Source organism: Streptopelia decaocto (assembly GCF_964273445.1).
Source record: "Streptopelia decaocto genome assembly, chromosome: 4".
NCBI lineage: Eukaryota > Metazoa > Chordata > Aves > Columbiformes > Columbidae > Streptopelia > Streptopelia decaocto.
This window is the reverse complement of record NC_138658.1, coordinates 46,777,027-46,803,603: the sequence shown is the minus strand read 5'-3', so window position 1 is coordinate 46,803,603 and position 26,577 is coordinate 46,777,027. Positions and strand designations below refer to the sequence as shown.

Here is a 26,577-nt window from a genome sequence, read left to right as displayed (position 1 = left end):
GCCTGACAAATTTGGTAGCCTTCCATGATGGGGTTACAGCATTGGTGGATAACGGAAGAGCAACTGACGTCATCTACCTGGACTTGTGCAAAGCATTTTACACTGTCCCACATGATATCCTTGTGTCTAAGTTGTAGGGGCATTAATTTGACAGATGGACCATTCAGTGGATAAGGAATTGGCTGGACAGTGACACTGAAAGAGTTGCGGTCAACGGCTTGATGTCCAAATGGAGACCAGTGATGAGTGGAACAGGTTGCCCAGAGAAGTTCTGGATGCCCCATCCCTGGAAGTGTTCAAGGCCTGGTTGGATGGGGCTTTGAGCAACTTGGTCTAGTGGAAGGTTGGAACTAGATGATTTTTAAGGTCCCTTCCAACCCAAACCATTCTATGATTCTATGAAAGTGGAGCACTTCATTCAGCCTGTGCTAGTGTTAAGCTCTCTGGAAAGCCACAGTGCATGGTTAGGCTGACACAGGGTCACTTCCCATAGCTGTTGCTCTGTCAGTTGGAAATCTGTGATCAAGATCCCAGTGTGTGACTACCAAGGTCAGTGTTGGTTTTTGCTGTGTTTTGAAGTCTTGGTCATGGTTGTAACACACAATCTAACTGTTTATTGACTTGCTTAAAAAATACTGATAAATTTTAAAACCTTTCCAGAAAATTACCCAGTTGAAAGTTGCGATGTTCTTCAAGCTCTGTTCCTCATGCATTGAATGTAGTGGTGCTATTTAAAGCCAAGAAAGAAAAGGGAACTCTCTGACATTAGTTGCCTCAGTTATAAATAACGTTAGATGTTAGGATTTATATGATTTCGACATGGGCAGTGTATATTCAGAACGTCTGGCTGGAGTGTCTACAATAATGTCAAAGGGTAATGCTCTGTAATAGGGTTGCTCTAGTGACTTTGCAGTGACTCAATATTTTAGGGATTTCATATTTGAAAGAAGTGGTGTTTGATTTTGCAGGGTGCTGAAAGTAGCCCCAAGGAATGCAGGGCAATCTTAACACCACTAACTTCAGAATACAGAATGCTGTTTAGCACTTCTAGGATTAAGTCTCGCAGATGGAGCTTATTTATATCATGTGAACTAACTATTCCTGTTTGTATTGTTTTGGTATATCAGACAAAAATAAATTGCAACAGTGCACTTAGCACACTGGTTCTGTCTGGTTTGAGTGATGTCTACCAGTGATGTTGGGCACATCACTGTTCCATTTTCACACAGAATGGAAGTAAAATACTCTGATCTAACACTTAAAGTCCAGTACAGATCCAGCGATGGATTCTACTTTAAATATTTCACCATTATTTCAGAGCAATATTTGCAAAGGAGATTTGTCAAAACCTTTATGTAAGAAACTCTTAAATTAATTCCTACTGCCTTTCACTTAAAATAAATGAAATATGAAATATAAACAATTTGTGAATCTAGTTCTTGTATTTCTGTAAGCAAGAGAAAGCAAACTTGGCTTTTAAGAACTGTATTAATTGGCAGATAATGAATACATACATTTTAGACATTCTATTCTGAGAAACTTGTGACACCTTGGTTAGGTGACCTACTTCTTTTTTTTGTAACCCCTTTAGGATGGCATCTTTTCCATGTGCCATAAAAAGTCATATAGAAACAAGTAAGATGTGTAATAGGAATTCCTTCCCTTCCCTTGCTCTGTGACACTTTTGTAAGCAAACCTATTTCCAATATAATCCATTATTTCTTTTATTCTTAAGTTAGATATATTCATCCTTTCTCCTTCACTCTCTGTTCTTCCTTTCTTAGCCCACATAGAAATCAGGGGGAAAGTCTACTTCTTTATATTAATTGAGCTTTTTAAACAATTTTCAGTAAATTGATACAGAAAATTAATCGCACTTAAAAAAAAAAAAAAAAAAAGACCCACTGGAGCCTATTAGTGTATAGTGCACTGGTCAAATGGGCCAAGAGGTGCTGTGACCTGGGATGGGACTGGGCAACCTCAGCAGAGCAAGAATCCCTGGTTCTGATGCCGCATCTGCCATCAAACCAGCCAGCTGATGCTGGGTAGGGAGGAGAGAAATGAGGTCAATCATTAGTTCTGATCTTAATTGCCATTCTTATGCCATTGAGATTGGGCTACTTTTTGGGCTGTTGAGCTGTTCCCTTTGTGGCCCCCCTGTGGAAGCACACAGGAGCACACAGCCAAAGCCATTCAAAAATATGTAGATGTTTTAGATGTTTTAGAAGCCACCTCAGGATTTTAGGCATCTAGAAGGGCTCTCATGATTTCTACTTTTAAATCAGTGTCTAAGTGTCTAATTCCCTTTTAGACAATCACTGGCTTTTGTGCAAATAAATATAATTTTCATCAGGGAAAGGGCTGGGATTTAATTTTGATCCTGAAGTCATTACTCATATCTTCCTATTAGCACAGAAGAAAAATATTCCAGGATTGTATTTGTAAATACTTTTCTTCCAGTTTGTCACAGTTTGTTTGTTTCATTTTTTTTTAATTATTATTATTTTGCCTGGTTTTGAAAAGGACAGAATAGATGTGAGCTTGTAAGAGGCTTTCGCTTATGTCTTACACAACAGGCTGTCATGGAAACTTAGTAATCATGGGGTGAGAGGTAAAGCCCTGTTACTGATTAAAAACAGCTTAAAAAAGTAGTAAATATAAACAGCAACTTTTGTATCATTTTTGCAGGCATTTTCCAGTGTGGAAAATTATTGTTAGAGACATACTTCAGGAATGAAGCACAAATGGAGTTAATAAAAATTTTCTGGATGAAATTGTGTTTTATAGGAAAACTGGATGCTCATTAAAGATGGTAGCTGTAAAGAGTTCCCTTTTGGATACAGTAAAAAAATAACACTTTTAGTCATTCCAACTGAAAGATTTTTAAAGAAAACCAAACACCAAAACTCTCTCACAAGTATTTCCACAACAATAAAAAATTCAAGTAAACTATTAAAAGAGACTTGGCTGGGGCGGGGAAGTAAGTTGAAGGATGGCAGTTCTATAGTGTAGGAGGATGTAAAAATGAATTTTCAAGTTGGTTAATTCAGGTAATGAAGAAAGTGATAACTCAAACAAGGCAAGCTTAAAAAACTATAAAATAAGCGGATTCAAAAGAACTACAAAAGTATTCACTTTGTAAATAATGACATAACTCAATAATAAATAACTCAGAGCCCCATTGTTTGCGTAAAAAGCATAGTAAATTATTTTTTAATTTTGGGATTTGAATACTGTTTTGAAATAGTAGTTGCATTTACATAGGCTGTGATCATTACTATGAAATATACCTAATTACCTATCCGAGTTGCCATTAGAAGAAAAAATATGTGATCAGTAGTATGCTACTGCCTATTTGGCTCAAACATCTGTCTCAGACAGTTGTCAGTTTGGGTTTTTTTTATGTTTGCTTCAGTTTGAGATCTTGGTGAGTTTCATCAGCTTTATGGAAAAACAGAATAAGATGTTATCCAATAGGTTACATCTCAAAAAATGCACAATATCTTAATGTTTTGTTTTCTGGTAGTTCTTTCTCCTTGGTCTTATTGAAAGCTTTTAACTTCATGCCTCAGATGAAGAAGTGTGCTCACACCTTGGCCAATCTATGGTGCCTCCCTCATGGTCCTTCCCAAGCCACTGCGTGGAGCTGCGTCAGATGCTCCTTTCCCAGGACTCTGGGGAATCACAAAACGGCTTCATTTCAGTCTTAGCAAGACATGGCATCGCACTTTATTTTCAATTACAGATTTAGTATTAGTTTTGACTTTGATATGCTTGGCTCTTTTTTGTATATGTTAAAAAACTTTCTATCTGAATTTCCTATTTATATTTATCCCGTATTCAAGGTGTGGATTTGGGACAAAAAAGTATGTGTGGACTTTTTTTTTTTTTCTAGAGGTTATGTCTTTAAATAGTTGTGTTCCTTGTGCAAGGCTTCTCCAAAACTCTGATTTTAGACTTGGGGACAGCACTATGAGTCAGCACTACAAACATTTTCTTTAGACCCTTGGGAATATCTGGAATTCAACAAATGATAGCTAGTAGCTGCTTGGGACGTGCTTAATAGTAGGTTAAATGACTCATTCCTGGGTCAAAAGAACTAGTAGGAATTTGTGCCAATATAGCTCTTCTTGTTACATATGAAACACAGATTAGCAGATTTATTCTTCATGCCTGTATTAGTCTAATAGTATATGATTATTTTTAATAGGATATACCACATTTCTCTTACAGAAGGTCAGGATTTGAGGTATTTTTATTTCTTAAGTACAAAGTGAAAGAGAGTTGTTAAAGAAAAGTTGAGACAGTTGTTAAGTGATAATTTTACTTTAATCTGTACAATATTCTGTAGGAACTAGTTTCAGCAATCTGCTTAAACCATGAGAAGCAATGCAAAATATGTTTTAACAAATGAGAAGCATTTGTACAATATTCTGTAGGAACTAGTTTCAGCAATCTGCTTAAACCATGAGAAGCAATCTAAAATATATTTTAACAAATGGGAAGCCCTTTAAAAAGTGTTGATTGTAATTTATTCTTTTCAGAAATGATCCTGTCATAACATTATAGAGATAACCTGCATTACTGCTGAGCTTTATAAAGATTCTTTTTATCTCTCACATGTTTATGATCATCTTATGAAGATTAGCACTATTTTTTTTTTTTTTTTGTGGTAACCTAGATTTTTATTCTCAGAACCACATATCAGAACCATTAAAATGCTAATTACTTTATTTATCTTGACATAGAAAGATTCTTGCTGGCACTTGACGAATCCTTTTATGAATACTAGTACATCTTCTCAAATCCCATCAGAGCTGCACAAACTGTACAAACCACGTTATGTTTTTTTTCTTGTGCATGTCAAAAGGTATGTTTGTTACAGTTGGCTGCAAGGTCCTGACTTCCAAGGCAAAGCAGCACGCACTGGGCAGAGCTCCGTCGAGGGATTTCCATGGTTCACTGGGGCCCTGGTCCTGCAAGCACTTTTGTTCATGTTTAACTTCTGCACAGAATAGGTAGTTATATGGGCAAGCACAGGGATGTGCTTTTCCAAAGTTAGCACCTCTAGTTATGTAAAACTCCACAGCTTTTTGGTCCATAGCTGTGAGACAAGTCAGAATCAACAGCAAACTAACTTTTAATCAGTTTGTCATTTGGGCTTCTACAGTGTTTTGTTTCAGTCTGTGCAAGAGTTTCAGAAACTAATGAGGATTTTTTTTTAATTTAAAATTCCCTGAGCATGAATTTCCGCATAACTCTATGAAAATATGTTCATACTCTTTTGACAGTATAAGAGAAGGTCTTAAAGGACCTTTCCATAGGCAAATAAAACAAATAAAATAGTTTGTTCTTGCAGTGCATTCCTTATATTGTGATCAGCAGTTTCATGGCAAGAAGAGAATTTCCGATCGACTTCTTTATTGAAAGAATGTGCTGTGAAAGTCCTTGGAGTATGCAAGTCAGAGAGTTGTTGGATGAGGCACGTTAGATAATTCCAGTGTGATATAATTGCTAAGGAGCAGAAGAGAAGTCTCTAAAGCCAGAACATAAGCTATAAAATAAAGTTGTAGGTCGAAACACAGTTGGATTTGTAACTGGAAACAAAATGGGAGCCAAAGTGGACTACACAAAGTCTGGAGAGAAACAAGAATTTCCGCCAAGAGAGAAGCTGACTATCTTATTGCAGCTACTTGGCTCCGGACAGCACTGTGCATGCTCAGTCTTGTCCAAAGTGCCTCAGATCTGGTGTCCTTCACTGGTACACACCAGTCCCTGTACCTTCATGAACACCTCTCTGGTGCTGCTGTGTCACACACTCTCCGGCACACAAATATACCTTCTGGCTGAATGTACGATAACGTGCCTCTGCTGGGTGGTAACACAGTCTTCTTGTAGTTTCAAGTGTGCATGACTGAAAACACATGTGAAACTATGTCTGAGTGTCCATAGGACCTCTGAACCAAACACTACATAGTGGGGACATACTGATCTACCCCACAGTGCTCTAGATATATAGCAGGACAGATGCAAGCTATTTTATTTCACCTGCCAGTGCACTCCCTGCCTCTTGGCTGGGAGCCAGCGAGGGTTCTAGGTTTGAATGCCTTTAGCAGGGTAGCTGCTCTGTGCTCCTGTTCCCAGGATTAAGTTTTAGAAAGTCAAATGGACTGCAGCAGCGCTGCTCCTATCTGTCTTTGTAATGATTCATAAATTTACTGTTATTACCAGGGGTGAACTGTTATCACAGCCAGGTGATAGCTCTGAAGGAACCAGAAAGGAACCAGAACCATGATTACTAAATGGGCTGAAGTTGGACCAAGGGTTGGACTTGATGATCTCTGAGGTCTTTTCCAACCCAGTCCATTCTGTGATTCTGTGAAACTGTGAAAGTGCACTTGCAAGTGACTTTCTAGTCAGTAGTGTTTCTACTGTTAATTTAAAGAATGAGGATGAAATTTTGAACTGATTTATACAACTCCTGAAGGATTTGAACTTCTAGTGTCTGTAACAAATCTGTACCATTATAAGGTCAAGAATAAAAATGAAGAGAGGCAGGAAGCAAAGAGGGATCTGGTTAATACGAAATCTGACTTACTGTAATATTGTGTCTGGCATTTTCCATCAAAGGAAGATCCACTTTTGAAGAGGCAATCCCAGAGGACTTGGTGCCTCAGTGTTAGAAATGGTACCAAAGAAAGTTTTGGAGATGCTGTGGTTACCTGGAGGAATAAATAATTGCTCATTTTGCAGTTTTCAGTGAGATGTACTGGAAGTGGATTTTTGCAAACTCTAGAAACCTTATGGTACATTCACTGGATTGTTTTATGCTATGTGTTAGCTGAAGTTGTTAAATATGCTGATTGTGAAGTATGTTATGGCACTTGCAGACAAACTTAAACTAGAGAAATAATTTGCATGGTTACATTTCTATTCTGTTTGGAGACTAAATCCATGTAAGACGTAATGATGGTGCTCTACTGTGAAATAATAAGTGTTGGGTTTTTTTCTTCTTAATTACACAGTGAATAAAATTGGAAGAGTTCTAGAGATTGCAGTTGGTAGTGAAAAAAAGATCAAAAAAAAAAAAAAAGGTGACACCCCTAAAATTTATATTGTGGAAAAGTGTGAACAATCCTCGTCGTGGTGTGGTTGTCTATTGTTGTGAGAGGAAGGGTTAGTCCATTCTGGCATTGCTGTCTACTTTTTCCTGTTTCATAATTCAAAATCCTGATTTTGAATCAAATCCTGACCCCAGTGACATAACTTGGAATTTTGCTTTTGGCTTCAATCTGACCAGGTTTGTGTATTTAAAACCAAGAGTTGTTTGTCTTGCTGGGAATATGACAACATGTCCTGGACAGCTCTGTGTTAATTCTCCACAATGCAAAAGGTTTTGAAATGTGTGTATATACATATGCAAACAATGCATGTATATAAAATGTCCAGAAAATATTTTATAGGTGTTTATAGATGCTATAGAAAGAACTATGATTATAGGTAAATAATATGTTTCCAGGAATACAAATTTGAAATTAAACTACTTTCTTAAGCTTGTTCTACCTCACTGGAAATACAGAATTCCAATTCCCCTGTTTAAATTTGGGCCCATACCCCTGTTAAAACCACATCTATATGACCTGAATAGTCTTCAGTTCTATGGCCACATTTAGAAAGTAGTTGACCGTAGTTATCAAGGTTTGCTTTTTTGTTTGTTTTTTTCAGGGTTGGTTGCTTGCCATTAACCTGGCAGGAGCGTACCAGAAAGTGATCGAAGCAGAACCCCAGGCTGGCCACACACTGCCCTGATACTGTGGGAAAGGTATGCCTGAGGAAAACTAGCTTTTGAAGCCAAGTAGAAATGGAGTCTCTGTATTTAGCAGATAATGAAGCAATTACGGCTTCTACTTTTTTTTGGCTTTTTTTTAAGTGAAAGGGATGTTTCCCCATAATTGAGCAATAAATCGCTTAATTTATGGATTAGAAACAATTCCTAATGGATCTATATGGTTATAAATGATTCAGAACTGGCCTTGAGGATATCAACTAAAATCCACACAAGTAATAATCAGGTCATTCATGGACTTGCTATAGGGTGATGGTTTGGGGAAAAAAAAGCCCAGATGTTGTCATGATTGAGAGTGATGCTCCTTTAAAGTAAGTTCCATATATTTCCACACAAGAAACCTAACCTGTTTAGCAGCTTGCACCTCCATCATAATTTCTTCATAATTTCTCTGTTCTCTGACCAGGTACAAAATGCAAGAGTGTTAAAGTTCGCGTTGAACAAGGATGAGATCAGCTCAAGGGGAACAATGAGTATGTTGTCATTAGTGCTTCAAGGAACAAGACCTTTTTTTCTCTTCACAACTTTTTGCACTTTAAGGAAAGAATAGCCTTGGATAATGTAAGAAATGTCATCTGGATTTGGGGTCTTGAAACATGGCCTGCCCCTGTGGAGCACACTCTTTTTGGAGGCATCTCTCCTTGGATCTGGGAGAGCTGAGGAAAGGTTGTCTTTGTTTCCTCCATGTGGCTGCAGGACTTTCCACGGGGGAAGGAAGAGGAGCCTTCTGTGCTCCTGCAGCACTGGCAGACTTGACACTCAGGGAAAACTAAAAGCTGAGAGCAAGGTGCTGGGGGGTGCCATATGGTTTTTCTTCATATTTTCTTAGGAAAGATTTTTTAATGATGAAAAGCATAGGACTTTTCTCAGCAAGACTCATATTTTCAGTGTTCTCTGAAAAAAAAAAAACACAGGGATAGTGAAACAGAAGTGTTTTAAAGGGAACAAAATGCCATGAATAGTGTTGACTGGAAATGCTACTACATGTTTGGGCTGGAGTTGTCGGCCATTGGAAGTAAGAAAAATACAGCTGTATATTATCCATTGGGGTTTGGCTTATTCTGGAAGCTAATTTTTAAGAAACTGAGGATTATTTATTGGTTGTGTCAGGGGAATATTTGGGCTGTTCTAATTCCAGTCTTCAACTTTTTCACATTTCAAGCCATATAAAGGAGAACAAGATATATGGTGTATCTACCCTAGTTCAACAGAATGGGCTCGAACTATTATTATTATTATTAATAATAATAATAATCTTCTAAAATTTACTCAGCAAAAGCAGTTTTTATGCTACAGTACTGGATTCAGGTCTTAGAGTGTCGCAAAATATCCTTCAATATGATTCAAAGCCAGTTTATTTTTGACAAGGAGAGTGAACACAAAAGTAGGGAAGACTTTGCCTCCACAGTGGAAGCCCAAGTTTGAAACCGACAATTTTGCTTTTCCTTCAGGTTGTGTAAAAGAAGCCACCAGGGTGTGTGGCAGGTACCCTCACAACAGTGTGTGTTTTATATGGAATCACATATGTGTGTTTAAATGTAGAAAATGGCATTCCAGCAGGATTTTGTGTCATGAAGAGAGTGGGTATGATTTATCAGAGCAGCAGCAAAAATTTCTGTCCCTCCCCAGCTTAGCTGGGCAAATAGCTGTCCAGCTCACAGCCCTCCAATCACCCGGGCTGCCCAGCTTCCACCCCTCAGCAGCAGCAGCTCGCACACCACCTACAGATGGCTTTTAAAGGAAAAATTGTAATAAAATCACTTTCAGTCATTACTCTTCCATTTAAGACGGCAGAAGTTCGGGACTGGGTAAGAGGAGAAGTTTGCCTGGCAGAAGTTGCTCTGAATCAGGTTTGTAATGACGTTTACTGCTGAAAGAAGTAACCTGAAAGCAATGTAGTGTTCTCATAGGAACCTTTGCCTTTAACAGATGTGCTTTTTGAGGAGCAAGACTGGTGGTATGCAGTGTTACAGTTAGTGTACTTTACAGCATTATTGTGCCTCTGACAAAGTGCAAATTGCAATGTTAATATATAGACAATGTTTTTCTTGTTTCAATGTTTTCTTCAATGTTTATGTTTTTCTTCCCAGTCTGACTGGAAGGTATTCCTGCTTTTGGGTGATATATCTTTTCCATTTTATACATAGTAGACTTCTGTTACCGGTGCTGCTTGCCAGTTTTAGGGCTTTAAATATTCTTTAAATACACTATTTAAAATATTCCAAGACTTTAGAAATTTTGTTAAAGTCTTGGGCAGAACATCAACTTCTAAGACACTTGTACTAAAATCATGTATTGTCGGTGCATATGTGTACACACACACAAATCATAGACTATACCTAGTTTTCGCTTCATCTCTGAAGTCTTTTACTTTCATATATTGTTGCACAAGATCTAATCACAATACTGCAATTTTGACTAAGGTTAAATATACAGAAGTGCAAACAAAAAATTTCTCATAAATTCTACAGATACAAAATGTAAAATATAAACTTTTACAGTTTTTTTCAGGAAAATGAGGCTGACAAAGACTAAATTAATCTGTATATATTTATATTTTCTATTTTCAGTATGTTACAAACTTATTGGAGTATTTTCTCCTTAATTGGTATGCTCCTTAAAATGTCAAACCACTGCAGCACCTGACATTTATAGTATACTATAGTATAAATAATAGAAGATCAACAAAATAGTTTGTAAGTTAAATATCTTTAAATTACTTTTACTCCAGGAATCTTTAAACATACATCTCAGTAACAGTATTAAAACTTTCAGAGGTTTTATATTGCTTTATAACAGTGACTTTCCATAAGATATTTTTTATCTTTTTTATTAGAGCTTTTAACTGAAAACTTTGTAGGAGAAGTTGAATGGCAGCTGCTGCAAAACTTTTGGTTTTCCCACCTGTAGTTGGGTTTGATGTGTACTGACTTAAACCACTTATTTCACATAATTAAGATAAAATGTTATTTTAATGGAAGAGTGTGGTGATAGATGATGTAAGTTACTTTTTGCTACAATATCCACCTGTTATTTGTATTTTGTTTTGGGACAGGAGGCTGTTAGTGTTTTTTTTTTACTTGGAAACTACTTTGCAAAAATGGTAGTTTTTACATGACTTGCAGTAGTCAAAGCAACTTTAATAGAAACTTTGCAGATGGCAACTTTGTCCCTTGCATTGTATTTGCATTTAGAAGTTTTTTTATACCAAACTTTTCCTGCTAGAAGAGAGTGAACAATAGATGACCATTAAATGTTCCTGATCATCCATCTGAATGGAAAAGCTGGTATTAATTATAAGGCTGGATTAGCATTCAGATGCGTGGTGATCAAGCAATAAATTATCTGATTTACAGCTGACCAGGAAAGACTGAAATTAAAAAAGGTATATCAGGAGATACTGTTGAAAAAGAAATCCCAAGACAATAATGAACAAAAGGGATAGGAGAAGTATCTGTGCCTATTCAGGTACTCTGGCAAATATAATGAAATGTCCATGTTACATGAGGAAGCTTTTTTGTTTGTTTTGGGGTGTTGTTGTTGGTTTGTTGGTGGTGGTGGTGGTTGGTTTGTTGTTTTCCCCTATGTTAGAGGGGTCTGTCCAATTCTTTTTCTGTCTAAACTAAGTCCTTCTGTCCTGCCTGTCTCTTTGTCACATGTGGTTGAAGGGGAGAAACTGTAAACTGCAATGTGGAAGGCATTGCACTTCTTTCTAGGAATGTGTTCAAGGAAGGAGGAAGCTTGAATAAGGGCTGAACATAAGTCCTCAAGTCTAAGGCAGTTAAACTTGGGCGTCCCATTTTCAGAGGACTGTTGGAGGTGTATTCCATGTTATAGAGTAATCTGTAGCTAAAGAAAAACTTAGTCCAAAAGAGACTTCATAAGTGCAGTGACCCAGCACGTGCAGAGCCAGAGAGCTGCCACCTCAGTTGTACACAGCAAAAGGAACATGCCAAGGTCAGTGACAAATGGACATCATAGGTGTTTGTTTGTGACAAATGTCTCTGTAAAGCAGACTTCACGGAAGTGAAGCCTAGCACATGTTTGAATGCATGGGAGAAGGAACAGATTGTGTCTGCTCCTTATCCTAATTAGAAATAACTGTACACTGTTGGTCAGTGCAAGGGCATTTTCCTTTTTGGTTTTGTATCACTGATTTCCTATGTTTAAACTCTATATAATCTCGGGATTCAACCTTTACTCTGTTTAAACTGCATGAACAATTCAGCCCGCCCTGACTGGTGGCACTTTCAGGCTACATGCCCAACACTGCTGTTCAAAGGCAGGCAGGTACCTAAATCTGCCCTCAGAAACATAGGACAGGTGCCTCAGAAGCACTGTGAACTGTGTCAGTAGCAGAGCATTAAGAGGACTCACTTCCTTCTTGACTGGTTGCTCAATATATTACGATTATATATATTATATATTTATATTTATATATATATAAATATATGTATATATCATTACCATTATATATATTATATATATAACTCTTAATAGATAATTAATTATATCTATAACTCAATTTCCCAAGCTGTCAAGCATACCCAGGAAGGCTCAGAGAAGAGCCATTGCTCATCAGCTGTGCAGGAGGTTCATTGTGGGCCCAGGCCAGAGCTGGTGGATCTCATGGCAGCAGAGGCAGGGGAAGTAGACCACAGTGGCCTGCTAGGACAAAGGAGGCTTAGACTCCAACAGGGAAGGGAGGAAGTAAAAAGAAGCAGTTATGAAAACACTGAGACCTGCTGGTCAAAAAGTATGAAAGATCATTTTTTTCCATGTTCATTTACCCTACTTCATGTTCTTCTCTGTCCTAAAGATAACAGAAAACTCTGATTTGCCCAGTCATGCTGGCTCAGGAATAATATCCTTTTTAAGATTATGTGCTTGTAGTCAGTGTAAGTTTATCTAGGACAATGCTGCCACCAAAAGGCACACCCAGCTGTTACTTTCTTTGCTTCTGTAAGTTAGTATGTGAGCATGAGCATGTGCTCAGTGAGCATGTGAGCATGTGCTCAGTTAGCCACAGTACTACACACAATAAGCTGCACTTGTGAGTCAACCTGCCTTGGCACTGAGTCAGAGCCCAGGTTGCTCTCTTGCAGTGGGTAATGCATTAAAGGATCTGTCTTACAAGGGACACCTCAGAAAAAGGTTATGCTTGTCAGTGATTTCTGAAGACACTTTGCAGTCTCTTACGTATATTATTTAGTCCCACATACAGGCCAAATCTCTTCATAAGCTTATCAGTTCTTCCTGATGTAGCTTTCTATTGAGTATGAAGTGACCAGGACCAGAGTCTTGGGATATCTTGGCCAAATCTGAAAGGGAGCCATGTCTGAAATAGTGGTCTGCACTTCGTACACAGCAACAGAAGTTGTGAAGCAGTGTTCAGACACTATTTACTATGTATACATATAGGAAACAGGGTAAGATGTTCTGGATTGCACTGGCCATCATAAAAGGATGTGTCTTCATCAAGTACATGTTAGGATGGATATAGCTAAAAAGATAAGATTCTTATGTGTATGGGATATTTCTCTTTCGCCTACAGACACAAAGTTTGTATCTTGAACCTTGTTTGTGACTGGTGCTCCAGTTTTTAAAGGGTAAAGAAGAAAGCATGGGCTTGAGTCAGAAGAGGTGTTTCATCTTACTGGCTTGTGGCTAGCAAGAACCAGCCTCTTGTTCTCACCACAAGAATCAGAGAAAGCAGAAGCAGATAAAAACCTCCTAATTTGTCACAGTGGTTCCTTCTCAGCAGAGAAGACCGTAATACCAACCAACTGGCCACTTCGATAGACGACTTCACAACCTTCAGGACTTCCTGTCCCAAATTACAATGGAGCAATCTGAGATACCATTTGCACAATGAAAGTCTTGGAAACTGTTTAGTGTTCTGAGAACAACATCTGCCAGAGGAGTTTTTTCCTGTTAGTGACAAATGAACTATCATTTGGGAGGAAAAAAATCAATTCCTTAAGAAAATGCCATGTTTCTGCAACAGGCAGTGTTGCTGCCTGTCCCCATGGGCTACAGCCTAATGAGTATATTAATACATTGTCCTAAGTAATTGCTACAGCTTCAGGAGTGTCATATGGGAAACAAACAAACAAACAAACAAACAAAACAACATGGCCTTGGAAATCCTTGTCAAAGTACAGGCCAACCTGGCTTTGGGGGAGTGGAGCACCTCAGCCTCAGGCCCAAAGAAAGGCTGCTGTTACTGAAGAGTTCAGGAGCTACAGCAGGTGACTTTGCCTGAACAGTTCAATGTTGATTCCCCTCAGAAGAGCTTATGGTTGACATGCACATCATCTTAGTTCTGGAGCTGATGTGTGAAATCGCCTCAGTGGATGAAGTCTAGATACGATGGGCCGATACTGATCTCTGAGAGTCCAGCAGATTGGAAGGACTGCCTCATTGCAGCAGAGCTTTGGCAGTTTGCCTGTCTTGCCTTCTTCCACTGCCCTGGGGCAGCTCTCACCTTTCTAATGGGCGTTAAGTATCACTGCCCAGAGCTATTCAATTGCATTCACTATCATTTATCAACTTCCCTTTCCTTGAAAAGGAATGGAGTGGAGGCTTTTTTTTTCCTTTAAGAATGCTCTTTGAAGACAGAAGTGGCATGTACTTGGGGACCTATTACACGAATAGGGGAGAAATGTTTCTAAACAGAGATCTCTCTCAGACCCAAGGGGATGTTTTCAAGCAATCTCACATTCAGGATGGCAGTTCTCTTACTTCTGCCTCTTTGTTCTGGGATCAAATACTGCTAAGTGAGCTATCAGTCTTGTTGCAAAGTCATTGCTGTTAGTGGACTCAACTATTTTGAGTAGAAATGCCCTTTAGTGGTCTAGGAAACTGATACAGACCAAGGAGCAATCCACCAGCAGAACATCTTCATTTAAATCGAAAAGTTTCTCAGTTCCCAGGAGGGTTCCACTTAACAAATCATGATCAGAGTATAGACAGTTACTGCAAAGGTTGCAAAGACAAGTAGCAGTTTGGGGAGATGGCAGATAGCATCACTTAATTCTTACCAAACTCTTAGTTATCAACAACACAATTCACATGAATTCATGAAGAAAGACAGCACTTGTACATTAATGCTGCCTCTTTGTGTTATTTCCAATGGGGTGCCCATGTCTTCCCTCCCAAGCAAATGCTTTGGACCCTCAGCTATCATTTTTTTTTGAGCTGGGAAACAGGGTCACTGCTGCTCCTCCCAGCAGGAACCCGTATCACAGGCCAGAGAAGTACTGCCCAGCTGTCGGCCTCCAGGACGTGGCCGGTCACAAAAGCCTGTGTGCAAGAGCTGATCGCACCCCACTCTGTGAAGTGCCCTCAGAATATTGAATAACTGCAGTTAGCATGGGATGGGCAGTTTTCCCATCGGGTTTTGTTAGATGATTGTCAAGGAGAGTCATAATCCATTCTGAGAAATTCATTGGTGTGGGAAGGAGTATTTCTATTTTAATCTGCTTTCAAGCAGTTCTTCTGAAGCAAATTCTAAAGGCAAAAGCCATGTATTTGAAGGCAAAAAGAGACTACATTAGTTCTGTCAGAAGGCTACATTTTAAAGCTTTTAATGTTTATAGCCTTGGTGTTGGAGTTTTAGAACTTAAAAATCCTATTTATGTTAGTGCTGATCCTTATCTTATAAGTCCTTATGATATATGAGGCAACAGACATCTGTTCTGATTCTGGTTTAGAAATGGTTAAGAAGTGGCCATCAGCAGGTAAACAGAAACAATTTCTTCTCTTTTTACAACAGTGTAGTAAACCTAAAGATAATGGATATCTTTTCCTGGGGAAATAAATGCTGAATTTAAAATTAGGAATACTGAATCCCTAATGTGTTTCCTGGGAAAAAAGCACATGCCAGCTTATTTAAAGTCATAGAAGAGTGTAAATATATAAATTGGTAGGTGTGATTAAAATTCTTTATGCAAAAATGTTTTAATTATTTTTCAGCAATATCCAGGCTACCTTTTGTGTAAAATAATGATTTATTTTATTTCAGAGCTCTACATCCATCATGTTGCCCTGTGGACCAGCTTTGTCCTTCATTCGGTGTCTGGTGAGGAAGAAGAACATCAGTGGTGAAAGTCCTGAAGACGCCAACTTGTGCCGCTGTTTATCAACGTTAGACCTTATAGCCCTGGGAGTAGGAAGTACCCTTGGTGCTGGTGTTTATGTCCTTGCTGGAGAAGTAGCCAAATCCGATTCTGGACCTAGCATCGTTGCTTCTTTCCTCATTGCTGCGCTGGCATCTATGATGGCAGGTCTCTGCTATGCTGAGTTCGGTGCTCGCGTTCCCAAGACTGGTTCTGCGTATTTGTATACTTACGTAACTGTCGGAGAACTGTGGGCTTTTATCACTGGTTGGAATCTCATTTTGTCCTATGTTATAGGTAAGATTAAGAACAAACACAGGTCTCAAGGGTTTCTGAGACAGCAGAAATACGATACAGATTTGGGTCTGTCTTTTCTTTCTCTCTACTTAGCTACTATTGCTTTTTACTCCTGCTGGGATCAAATAACCAAGGTAATGTGTTTAGCGTATTTCCTCCTAAGCATCACCATTGTAACCAGATTTTTTGCAAGGTGCTTTTGCAAAAGTCTGTCTTCAGCATCATGGACTGAAGAACTTATATGAAGATTCTGTCAGTTCAGTGATGATGCATAAGAATAAACAGGATTTATTTGCTATCTTTGGTCAGCAAGAATAATTTCATAATATCAATACACTTTTTTTTTTTTCTGAATGTACGCAGCAAGGACATTTACAGGTACCCCATCACTATAGTATCTCACTTCAAGAAAGGTATGAAGTTTAAGTACTAACTTGTTACTATAACCTCGTGCTAATTAAATGGTGTCCTGTCATGTAATCCCATAAAATGCAAAGTTGACCAGACGGGAATAAAATCAATGCTTATATAGCAGATATTCAAATAACTATTTCAATGCTTTAGCAGAGACAACATTTTTTGATTCAAAACTATTTTCTTCCAGAGGTACGTGTTCCAAGCATCCATTGTGTTTTGTATAAGCATATCTAGCTGTATATGTATACCTACCTACAGGACTGTTGCCCAAATTACTACAAAATCCATATGCCCAAGTACTGGATTGAAGTGTATTTCATTACAGGAGAGCAGTAAAAACAAGGTTACCTTTAGCCGTTGCCACACACACACACTTTACCGAAGAAGTGCATTAGTCTTAAGTACTGCTGACAGCAATATACATCTTCCTACTCATTTTTTTGTTTTACTTCCAGGTGCACAAACTTCTCTTCCTCTTCTTTCTTAAACTGCTTTCTGACATTGCTTTATATTGTTTGACATACATCATATTGTATCTTTAGAAATAAGTGTCTTCTAGAATAGCATGAAATAGAAATGATACAGAAATAATTTATGCAATATTTGGGGAATAAATGAGGTACAAATTTGTATCTTTTAGTTGTAGAAATATTATCATTTAAGTATGTAGAAAAAATTCAATAATTTTAAAATCCCTTGGCAAAAACCCCACCATTTTAACACAAGCTCTGTTTTTTAAGTTGCAAGTAGCTACATACTTAATTTTATTTATTTTACAGTAGAAGTAACTGTATCCTTGTATGTATGCAAAACCCTGAATGTGCATGTATCTTATGAAGGTACATCAAGTGTGGCAAGAGCCTGGAGTGGCACCTTTGATGAACTTCTTGGAAAACAGATTGGTCATTTCTTCAGAACCTACTTCAAAATGAATTACTCTGGGCTAGCAGAGTATCCTGACTTCTTTGCTGTACTCCTTGTATTACTTTTATCAGGTGAGACACATATATGGCTTCATTTATAATGGTTGTGATGTTAGAGTGTTTCTTACAGACAAAAATGCTAAATTGTAGGTTTTGTTTTATGAGAAATAACCTTTATAATATCTGAGACATTTAGATTTGCATGTGTGTATTGACACAATGACTCTGGGTATTAAATTTATATAATCTAATTTTCATGTGTACTCTCTTTTTTTTTTTTTGAAGATGAGGCATGAAATAATCATTTCTCAGTAACAGATTGGTGATAACAGGAAAATTATAACATTTCCTGTGGTTTTTTTATTGCTTTATTGCTGGTGAATGCTTCCAGAGGGACCTTGAGTTCTGTGTTTTGGTAATGTGATGGGCTTTCCTTCAGTCATATATTGTGTATGCAGTGGGTATTTGTAAGGGTTTTTTTTCCCCTTTCAATTGTTAACTTATTCAGTATAAAATAACTTTCTCCTTTTTGAGTCTTTAAAAGAGTTCTCCAGCCTGGAACTAGTTTGAGCTAAAGGGCACTCCAAGGTACTGGCATGGCCCAACAGACTGGTTTGAAAGCTGAGTAAACCTTTCATCACTACCCCACTCGGTCATGTTTCTTTTACATTCTTACTCATGTATCATGTTTTTAAATCACAAACATTGACACCAGCTTTTGGAGGGAAAGCCGAAAAATACTGCACCTTATTTGCATGTTTGCATTCAACAATTGCTTTCCACAAGGGAACATTTCTTAGTGCCACTAGGAGAGAAGGAAGCAGTCAGTATGTTTTAAAGCACATAGTTTATTTTCAGCCAGGGCTAGAAGTATATCAATATTCAGTAGAGGTCTGACCCATATCTCAAATATTTGTTGTGTTCACCTCTCTTCAGATCAAACAAAAGCAGGATCTTTTGTTCTCTGGAAAGTGAAACTAATAAATTATATGGGTATAACCTTCTGTAGCAGATGATGTTTTACAGAAAACATTATGTACTAAGCACAAGGGAAAGTCCACAGAAATCTCATTTTGTGTTTTTGGTTTGTTTTGGTTTTGCTACAGAAAGGACTTTTAAAAATGTACATACTATGTTTCATACTGCATTAGGCAGATTGAGACACTGTTTTTTTCAGAGAAACTAAGCTAAAGAAAGCATACACTTATTTCCAATAAAAATGCACTTCCAAGAAAAAATGCCCAGCTTATATAACTTCTGTGCTATAAGAAGATACCAAATGTCTCATTAGCAGAGTTGGACATTTTTTGGGCATTATCCTGAGAGGCTTAAAATTTTCATACTTAATCTCTAAATAATGAGGGAAAGCATGTATGTGATACTAGTGGAAACACTTTGAGTGCAAAGAACCTGTGGAGGCTTTCCCATTGTATTTAATTTTTCCTGATCTGCTCACTGCCTGCTCTTCCATTAAACTATTAGTACACTTGCAGTTGTTACAAATCCAAAGACACGGTAGTATCCCGATGCAATAACTTTCCAATTGTTTAAATGCACTACTCTGCAACCTAAGGCATGTGTATGTTGTGGCAGACTTTTTTTAGAATCTCTGTGAATCAGTGTTTATGAACAGGAGGTGTGCATTTCTTTCAGAGGTTTTATTAATGCGCTAGGAAATGGGACTCTTACTCTGTGGTGGATATGACCTGAAAAACTTGGAGTGAACAGATCACATTATCAGTCTAATAATTTTGATTATTTTATTAATCTAATGAGTAATCATTCTGGACAGAATAGATTCTACCAATTTGTTTTTATTAAGCACAGAATTCTTATGCTCCATCACATAAAATGGAGGTATGAATTGGAATCTCAGAAAAGCAGTAAGTAACAACTGGTTAAAATACTTTTAAATGCTTAAAGAATACAGTTAAAGAAGCTTTCTGTTTTATGGTTTCAATCACCATGCTGTCAGAGTCTAGTGAATTTGTGCTACTGCTTTTTGAAAGTATAAAAGCTAGTGCTATTTTTTTGGTATTATTCACAGCATTTGCATGTGTATCTTCTTTAAAATTCCATTTTATTAGTTTAAGGGACCATTCACACCTATAAAATATTTTTGCTTTCTAGGTCTTTTATCCTTTGGAGTAAAGGAATCTGCATGGGTGAATAAAGTTTTCACTCTTGTTAACATCTTGGTCCTGTTCTTCGTTGTGATTTCTGGTTTTGTGAAAGGAGATGCTTACAACTGGAAAATTAGTGAAGAATATCTCATAAACCTTACTGCAGTAACAAAGTAATTACTTTTTAAAAAAATGTATTTACTTGCTCATCTTCCAAGCAATTTTCCATTATACTTGCTTTGTGGTATTGTAAGTAATGTATCAACTCATACCTTTCCTGTTGGAACGATAAAATATTATTCCCTTAAAAATAGTTTTCTATTATTAGTTTGTAGTTTCCTTTAAAAAATCATCCTATTTCAATACTTTTGTCTGTAGTCATTTGAGAGGTTACTGGCTTCTCACCCTTAAGCCATGTATTATATGAACTGCAGTATGTAATTATGACAGCAAGAGTTGACTACATCATTAGTGTTTTAATATGTTTTGCTGCCAACTGCAAAGTGAGTAAGATGATAGTTTCTTGATTCAGGTATTCTTCCATGTACTCATATTTTTGTCTTTCTTACGAGCACAAACATAAAAATGTCTTCTCATGAAATTTTGTAAAGCAGAACTCGGTCTTGACAAAGAGTATTTTAACATATTTTTCCAGAATGGTAGAAGAGGAGGATGCATGTGTTTGTCCTAGCAATAACCACAACAACAAAAGTTATTTTTCTGCTGTATTTTTGTTCTTTATAGGAATTTCTCATTCTATGAGAATGTGACAAGTTTATACGGGAGTGGAGGATTTATGCCATATGGTTTCACAGGAACACTGGCTGGTGCTGCAACATGTTTTTATGCATTTGTAGGATTTGACTGCATTGCAACAACTGGTATAGTACTTATATGTGTGTGTACATGTAGAAGTATATATGTATCACATGTTTTTTTGTTAGAAAACCCCACACAAGCAACATAACAATCTGTGTACTGTTAGTCCTTTGCTTTCTCTGAAACCTCCTTCGGTCCATGTAGAATGACTCTGAGTTCAGGAAGGAGATTTTACTTATTTTATTCCTGTTCTAGAGAAGTTTAATGGTTGCTTTCTAAGTCTGTGAGGTGTTTAGTATACGTTTTTTTCTGTCCAAATCATGTTAATCACCTGCTCACTTTTACAATTCTCTGAGATGAGGTATCTCTCCTAAAAGCTGGCTTATGTATGGCTGATAGGGAATTAGTTCATTTAACTTAGAAATTGTAGGTAAATAACTAGAAATTATGGGCTTCGAGTATTATAGATATAGAATGTATTTTATGTCCTTTGGTTTACCTCTCTTTTTAAAGCTATTTCTGGCAACAAAATATTGAGTTTTGTTCTGTGTCACTGAGCTGTTTATATACAGATTTTTAAAACTTCCATTACAAATGTGATTTCTAGGGCTTAGATGAACAAATGATTTATCTTTGATGTTATCTTTTAAAGCTGAAGGTGGAAATTATTAAGAATTTTTGGTGGGGTGCTTTTTTTTCCTTTTTTTTCAGGAGAAGAAGTCAAGAATCCTCAGAAAGCCATACCCATAGGAATTGTGGTGTCCCTGCTTGTCTGCTTCCTGGCCTATTTTGGGGTTTCAGCTGCACTGACATTTATGATGCCATACTATCTACTAGACGAGAAAAGTCCTCTGCCAGTAGCATTTGAATATGTTGGATGGGGTCCTGCAAAATACGTTGTAGCTGTGGGATCCCTCTGTGCATTGTCCACAAGGTAAAGACTTTGAAATACAAATTCTATTGGGAAAAGCTGATAGATAATATATGACATTTAATGTTCATGCTTTCATTTTGAAGGCTCAGTTCATGCAAAGGATTAGGAATAAGTATTACAAGCACGTTTTAGACTTGAGCAGGTCTTGACCACAGTAGGTGCATTAATTTAAGATCCTTTTTTTAAACCACACTGTTATTGAACTCTACCTCTTTGGCTTATCACCTAGAAGTTTTTTTTTATTAAAATATGTATTTTCAGACATATGACCTGCAAGTTACCTTAATAAATGATAAAGTAATCCTCACCCATTCTGGCCTTCCTTGTTGTCCACTCCCAATGGCTCAACAGCATTATGGGCTCTGTGTATTTGCAGGCAAAATTGAAGAGATGAATAACTATCTCTACTCCTCATCTTCTTTGCCTGTCTCTGTTTTCTTCCATTAGTCAGTCTTCTGACATGATCTCTTCCTGTGGTTTCTGTGCGGGTACTTGAGATGCAGATTATAGCTGTGAAAATGTGATAATTTATTCCCCTTTGTGAAACTGTGGATGTAACTATAACTTAACATGTTATTTTGATTAAAAAGATCAGGGAGGGCATGAGAGAAATTAGTATGTGTTCATATATATTATACCCCAATTGTAATATGGTATAAACACTTCCATAGAATAGAACATGTTGCTTGACACTTGAATTTAGGGATAGGAAAATGCTGATGCTGGTTTTCTACCTGAGCTTATGTAGGTGAGAAGTCATTTACATGAACTTCAGTGGAAAAAATACCAGCTGCCTTGTCACAAAGGAAAACAGCATGCCTGGTTAAGCACTAATGCAAACAGTGCCCTGAGATAACTCTGTAAGCATTAGTTTGAAGACCAACTGTGGACGATGATGTAAAGGAAAGGAATATTTTAATGTAGGATCGGACAGAAAAAGGAAAGAGTTCCGGAATGACATTAAAGGACTTGTAGGGCTGACTGGAGAATGTCATAGTTAGACAGTTCATCCTGGGCTTTTAGTTATTTTCTGTCTACCTGTCATGGTCTCCTCAGTTTTGAGCATTTTATTGATTTTTTTCCTCTATATTGATAAATAGTGGAAGTGATACATAAGCAGAAACTAGATTAAAGACATTAATACTGGAAAACAAAATGAACTGAGATGGCAGAATGCTTTTTCAGAAATTTGAACTGTTGGTCTCTTCTTCCTGTGTATTCGAAATAATTATATTTACTTATGTGGAGAGGTTAATCCTCAGTCTCTTGACTGATATCAGTTTAGAACAGAACAAAGAAAATTGTATTTGATACTCCTCAGTTTACAGGTGCAATTATGAAAAAATGTTGGGATCATTGCTTTTAGTACACATAGTTACCTCTTATTATGTTATGTTGTGAACTTGTTACCTCAGGGTAAAGGTGTTTCTTAATATTTCTGTTATTTATGTGTACTAAAAGAGGGGTAGGATAAATAAATTTTACAAAGCCACAACAACAAAAAAATGGCAGTGGGTTTTAACAGTATCCTTATTTGAAAAATCAATTGTCACCGTGTTTTAGGAAACTTTTTTTTTTTTAGAAGAGACATTCATACATCAAAATCAGTTCACGTACGATGAAACTTATGTGTGTCATGTTTGTCATGTGTGTCACATGTCTCACAAACATTACTGGAGGTACTTAGCATCTGTGGTATGTAAATCTATGCCTTTTGTAAGGGATATAGTCAATTCTCTATAGTAAGAAAGGCAACCATTCACCTGGCTAAAACCTAGTGTGCTTGCTGCAGAGGTTATACTGGCTATGATTTTGCCCTTCATCCTTTCAGCGGTTTTGGTTTTCTTAAATACAATATTTTGCTTTGAGGGAAAGAAACCACCTGATTTAAGAAGTATGTTTAAAAAGAGCTTTGAGTTATCAACATCTTAAAAGCTTTTTGTGTTCTGCTAATAACAAGTCTAAATTAATTAGCTTCATCAAACAAAGAAACAATCTTAATGAAGCTTGGCTAGAGGTGCTTTAATAAAAAAACATAATGTGCCAGGTATAACTGTACAGTGCTTACTTTGGATTACTGTTAATCAGCCGCCTCACATGGAAATGTAGCGTGTAAGAGATGCTGCTAATGCTTATTGGGTTGCTGCTGCTGTCTGATTGACTTTCTCCAGGAATACTAAAGCTTAATTGCATAGTTAGTGTGACCTGGAACATGTCCCTGGTCCACTAATACCCAAGAGCTACAGTGAAGGCATGAATTATTTTGCTAATTCTCTCTAATGAATTCCATTATCTAAATTAAAAAAAAAAAAAAAAAGCTATCGACTTTACAAAGAAACAGAAATTTCTGTTTGTGTCTGATCTGTAGTATCTTGGACTTTCTGGTTTTGTCTTACAATCATAATTTTTGTTTCTATACATGCCATTAATTAACATTGTTTATCTTGTCCATGATAGAACTCTGCATGAACTTTTGCCATGTTGCATGTGTTTGCTTTTTACTCAGTCTTCTTGGATCCATTTTCCCAATGCCGCGTGTAATCTATGCTATGGCGAAGGATGGCTTGCTTTTCAAATATCTAGCTCAAATCAGTTCCAAAACGAAGACCCCACTAGTTGCTACTCTATCGTCTGGTGCAGTAGCAGGTGAGACTAAGAGTTGATCCTTGTGAAGAAAGGTGCACTGCTAAACACCTTGCATATATCGTAATAGACCACTGTTGTGCAGCTTTGATTTGCTTTGGACTGAAATGATCAAATCTGATTGTTACCAGGTAAAGTAGGCTACCAGTAAAACTTTACCACAGATTTTGTATTTGTTGGTTAATCTCAAGTACTACAAAGCCTAGGTTCAAAATAAACAACAATCCAAAACCAAGAACATCTGTCAAACAAACAAAAAAAGCAGCAACACAGAGCCTAAACCAAAACTAAACCTAAACCCATTAACTCTTCCAAGCTTTCTTTTTGTATAGTTGGGTTTACCAGTAAAGCATTGTGCTCTTGATAACCTGTATTTGAACTATACATTTTTCTGTTCTAGTCTTCTCGGCTCTATGTTCCCTTTGCCCCGAATTCTGTTTGCCATGGCACGCGATGGTTTACTCTTTAGTTTTCTTGCCAAAGTGAGTAAGAGGCAGGCACCAGTTTCTGCCACCTTGACAGCAGGGGTCATCTCTGGTAAGCTCTCAAAGCCCGTGTTACTTAAAACTGAGATTTAAACACTCTATGCACGCGCATGGTACTTTATATTTTTTAAAAGGGCTGCTTGTTAACTTCCCTTGCATGTACAGTGGGAATACAATTACAGAGTAATCAAAGGGTGTAAGAACTCCAGATCATACCAATCATGGTGGTAGTGATGTCCTTAATGTCACAGAATTCAAAATGATTTGATTTTTTTTTTTTTTTAATTGGCCTCTTGTATTGTGAATAAACTTGTTACTTAATCTGGGTCCCTTAGGCTGATGTTCTACTTACAGGGTTTCCTTGTCTGTCTCTATAGCACACCTGTAAAGGGGGGAAATAACTGTCACTTTTATTGTGACACATCAGGAAGAGAAATCTACATTTGCAGCAGGATCAACTTCTGTGTAAAATACAAAGATTTTAAACATTTATTCTAAGGAAAATTATTCTGGTTTTGTGTAGGCTTACCCAACTGTGGTTGAGGGGTATGTGTGTGTGTGTTGGGGGGTTATGTGTGTATGCACATATGTGTATGCAATGATATGTATGCACATACATGCCTACTTATATTTTAGCAAAAGAGCATTTTGGGAGCTGTTGCCAACTCTTAATGTTTCACAAAGAGAAATTTATAACATAAAATTGTTCCACTTTTGTCCATACTTCGTGCAGAGGTACATGTAGCTGTGCCCAGATTTCATTGTCATTGAGTGGGATGTCTGTTTCCAGGAAAACCGAAAGCTCTAGAAATATTTAACTGAAAGGCAAATAAATAAGTCTTAAATGTAATTCAAATGTGACAAACATGCCTTATGACACCTGAAAACCCTGGCTAAAATTGATATCAAATAAAACGTTCAGAACTGAGAGCAGAGTATTATTCTTAATAGTCAGGATCATCCTCAGATACCACCAGACTGGAACTGCTCACACCATGTACTTGACAATAATGTGAGAAGACACAGTCATTATCCAGACAGTTCCCACATGAAGCATTATTATCAGTTTCCTTTTCTTAGGTCAGAGTACAAATAAATTGCTTAGAATCACTTTTATTGTTTTGACTTTGTATTATTTTAATTTATGATATTGACATACTCCCCTATGATAATTTGGAAGTGCAATTATTTGGGACAAAATTATCATCTTTATCTGAAATCACAGTAATGATGAGGAGAAAGAAAACCATTTTACTCAGCTGGTAAACTGACTGATATAGCTATGCAGCAGCCGTCACTTTTACTGCTTGTAGACAGTTTGGGGAATTTGGTGTGTCAGCAACTCACCTGAAGACAGCTTTATTTACTGCTGGAGAAGGAGTCATTTCTTCCTCTATTTAAAAAAAAAAAAAATTGCATATTTGGCAACTTGTGGTCATAAAAAGTTTTGCCAGAGCAGTTATGGATGTGTGCAACAGCTTATATTATATGACTTTTCTATTAGTTCGTAGCATGGATAGTTTCGTAGCTTTAGGAAATGTTAAAGAGAGTAGATGTTTAGGCCATTAATTAAAGTTATCAGGCCAAGCCTGCAGCTGAGGCAATTGACATGTTATTACTGTGACTTACCTTCTCACATGTGGTAATAACTATTCCAAAACTTCGCACATGGCAAAAAGTTTTGGTATCAGTCCAAGGTTTCTTCACCATAAGTTGATCTATCAACACCATTGTTTCTTGGCTTAGAATTAAGAGAGGTGGAAAAGCAATACTGTGTCTTTTTTTCTCTTAGTCAAAAACTTACAGGCATTTTTCAGTTTGGTTTTAATACAAAAAAAAATATTCTGGGCTACAAAGTAGCCTTTCAAGGCTAGGATTGAAAATGAAATACAGCTACTGTATGTGAGGATATAGTTGCTTCTGTTCTTTCTCAGCTTTGCTTGCCTATGCTCTTTTGAGCATGCAAAGCA

The 26,577-nt window shown here is 37.2% G+C and overlaps 1 protein-coding gene across 6 annotated transcripts in view; it reads left to right on the top strand.

Moving 5' to 3' along the window:
• Positions 1-26,577, top strand: part of SLC7A2 (solute carrier family 7 member 2) — a 61,550-nt gene that overhangs the window by 23,142 nt on the left and 11,831 nt on the right. The window contains exons 2-8 of one of the 6 annotated variants that reach the window (XM_082050504.1): positions 7,726-7,822; positions 15,873-16,263; positions 17,520-17,675; positions 19,734-19,899; positions 20,471-20,607; positions 21,257-21,479; positions 24,523-24,659. In XM_082050504.1, coding sequence (XP_081906630.1) covers positions 15,888-16,263; positions 17,520-17,675; positions 19,734-19,899; positions 20,471-20,607; positions 21,257-21,479; positions 24,523-24,659 — 1,195 coding nt within the window. In that variant the 5' untranslated portion in view covers positions 7,726-7,822; positions 15,873-15,887. Of the gene's footprint in view, positions 1-7,725; positions 7,823-8,285; positions 8,320-11,775; positions 11,804-15,872; positions 16,264-17,519; positions 17,676-19,733; positions 19,900-20,470; positions 20,608-21,256; positions 21,480-23,985; positions 24,126-24,522; positions 24,660-26,577 lie in introns of those variants that run through there. The other 5 variants (XM_082050500.1, XM_082050503.1, XM_082050502.1 and 2 more) reach the window with 5 other exon arrangements.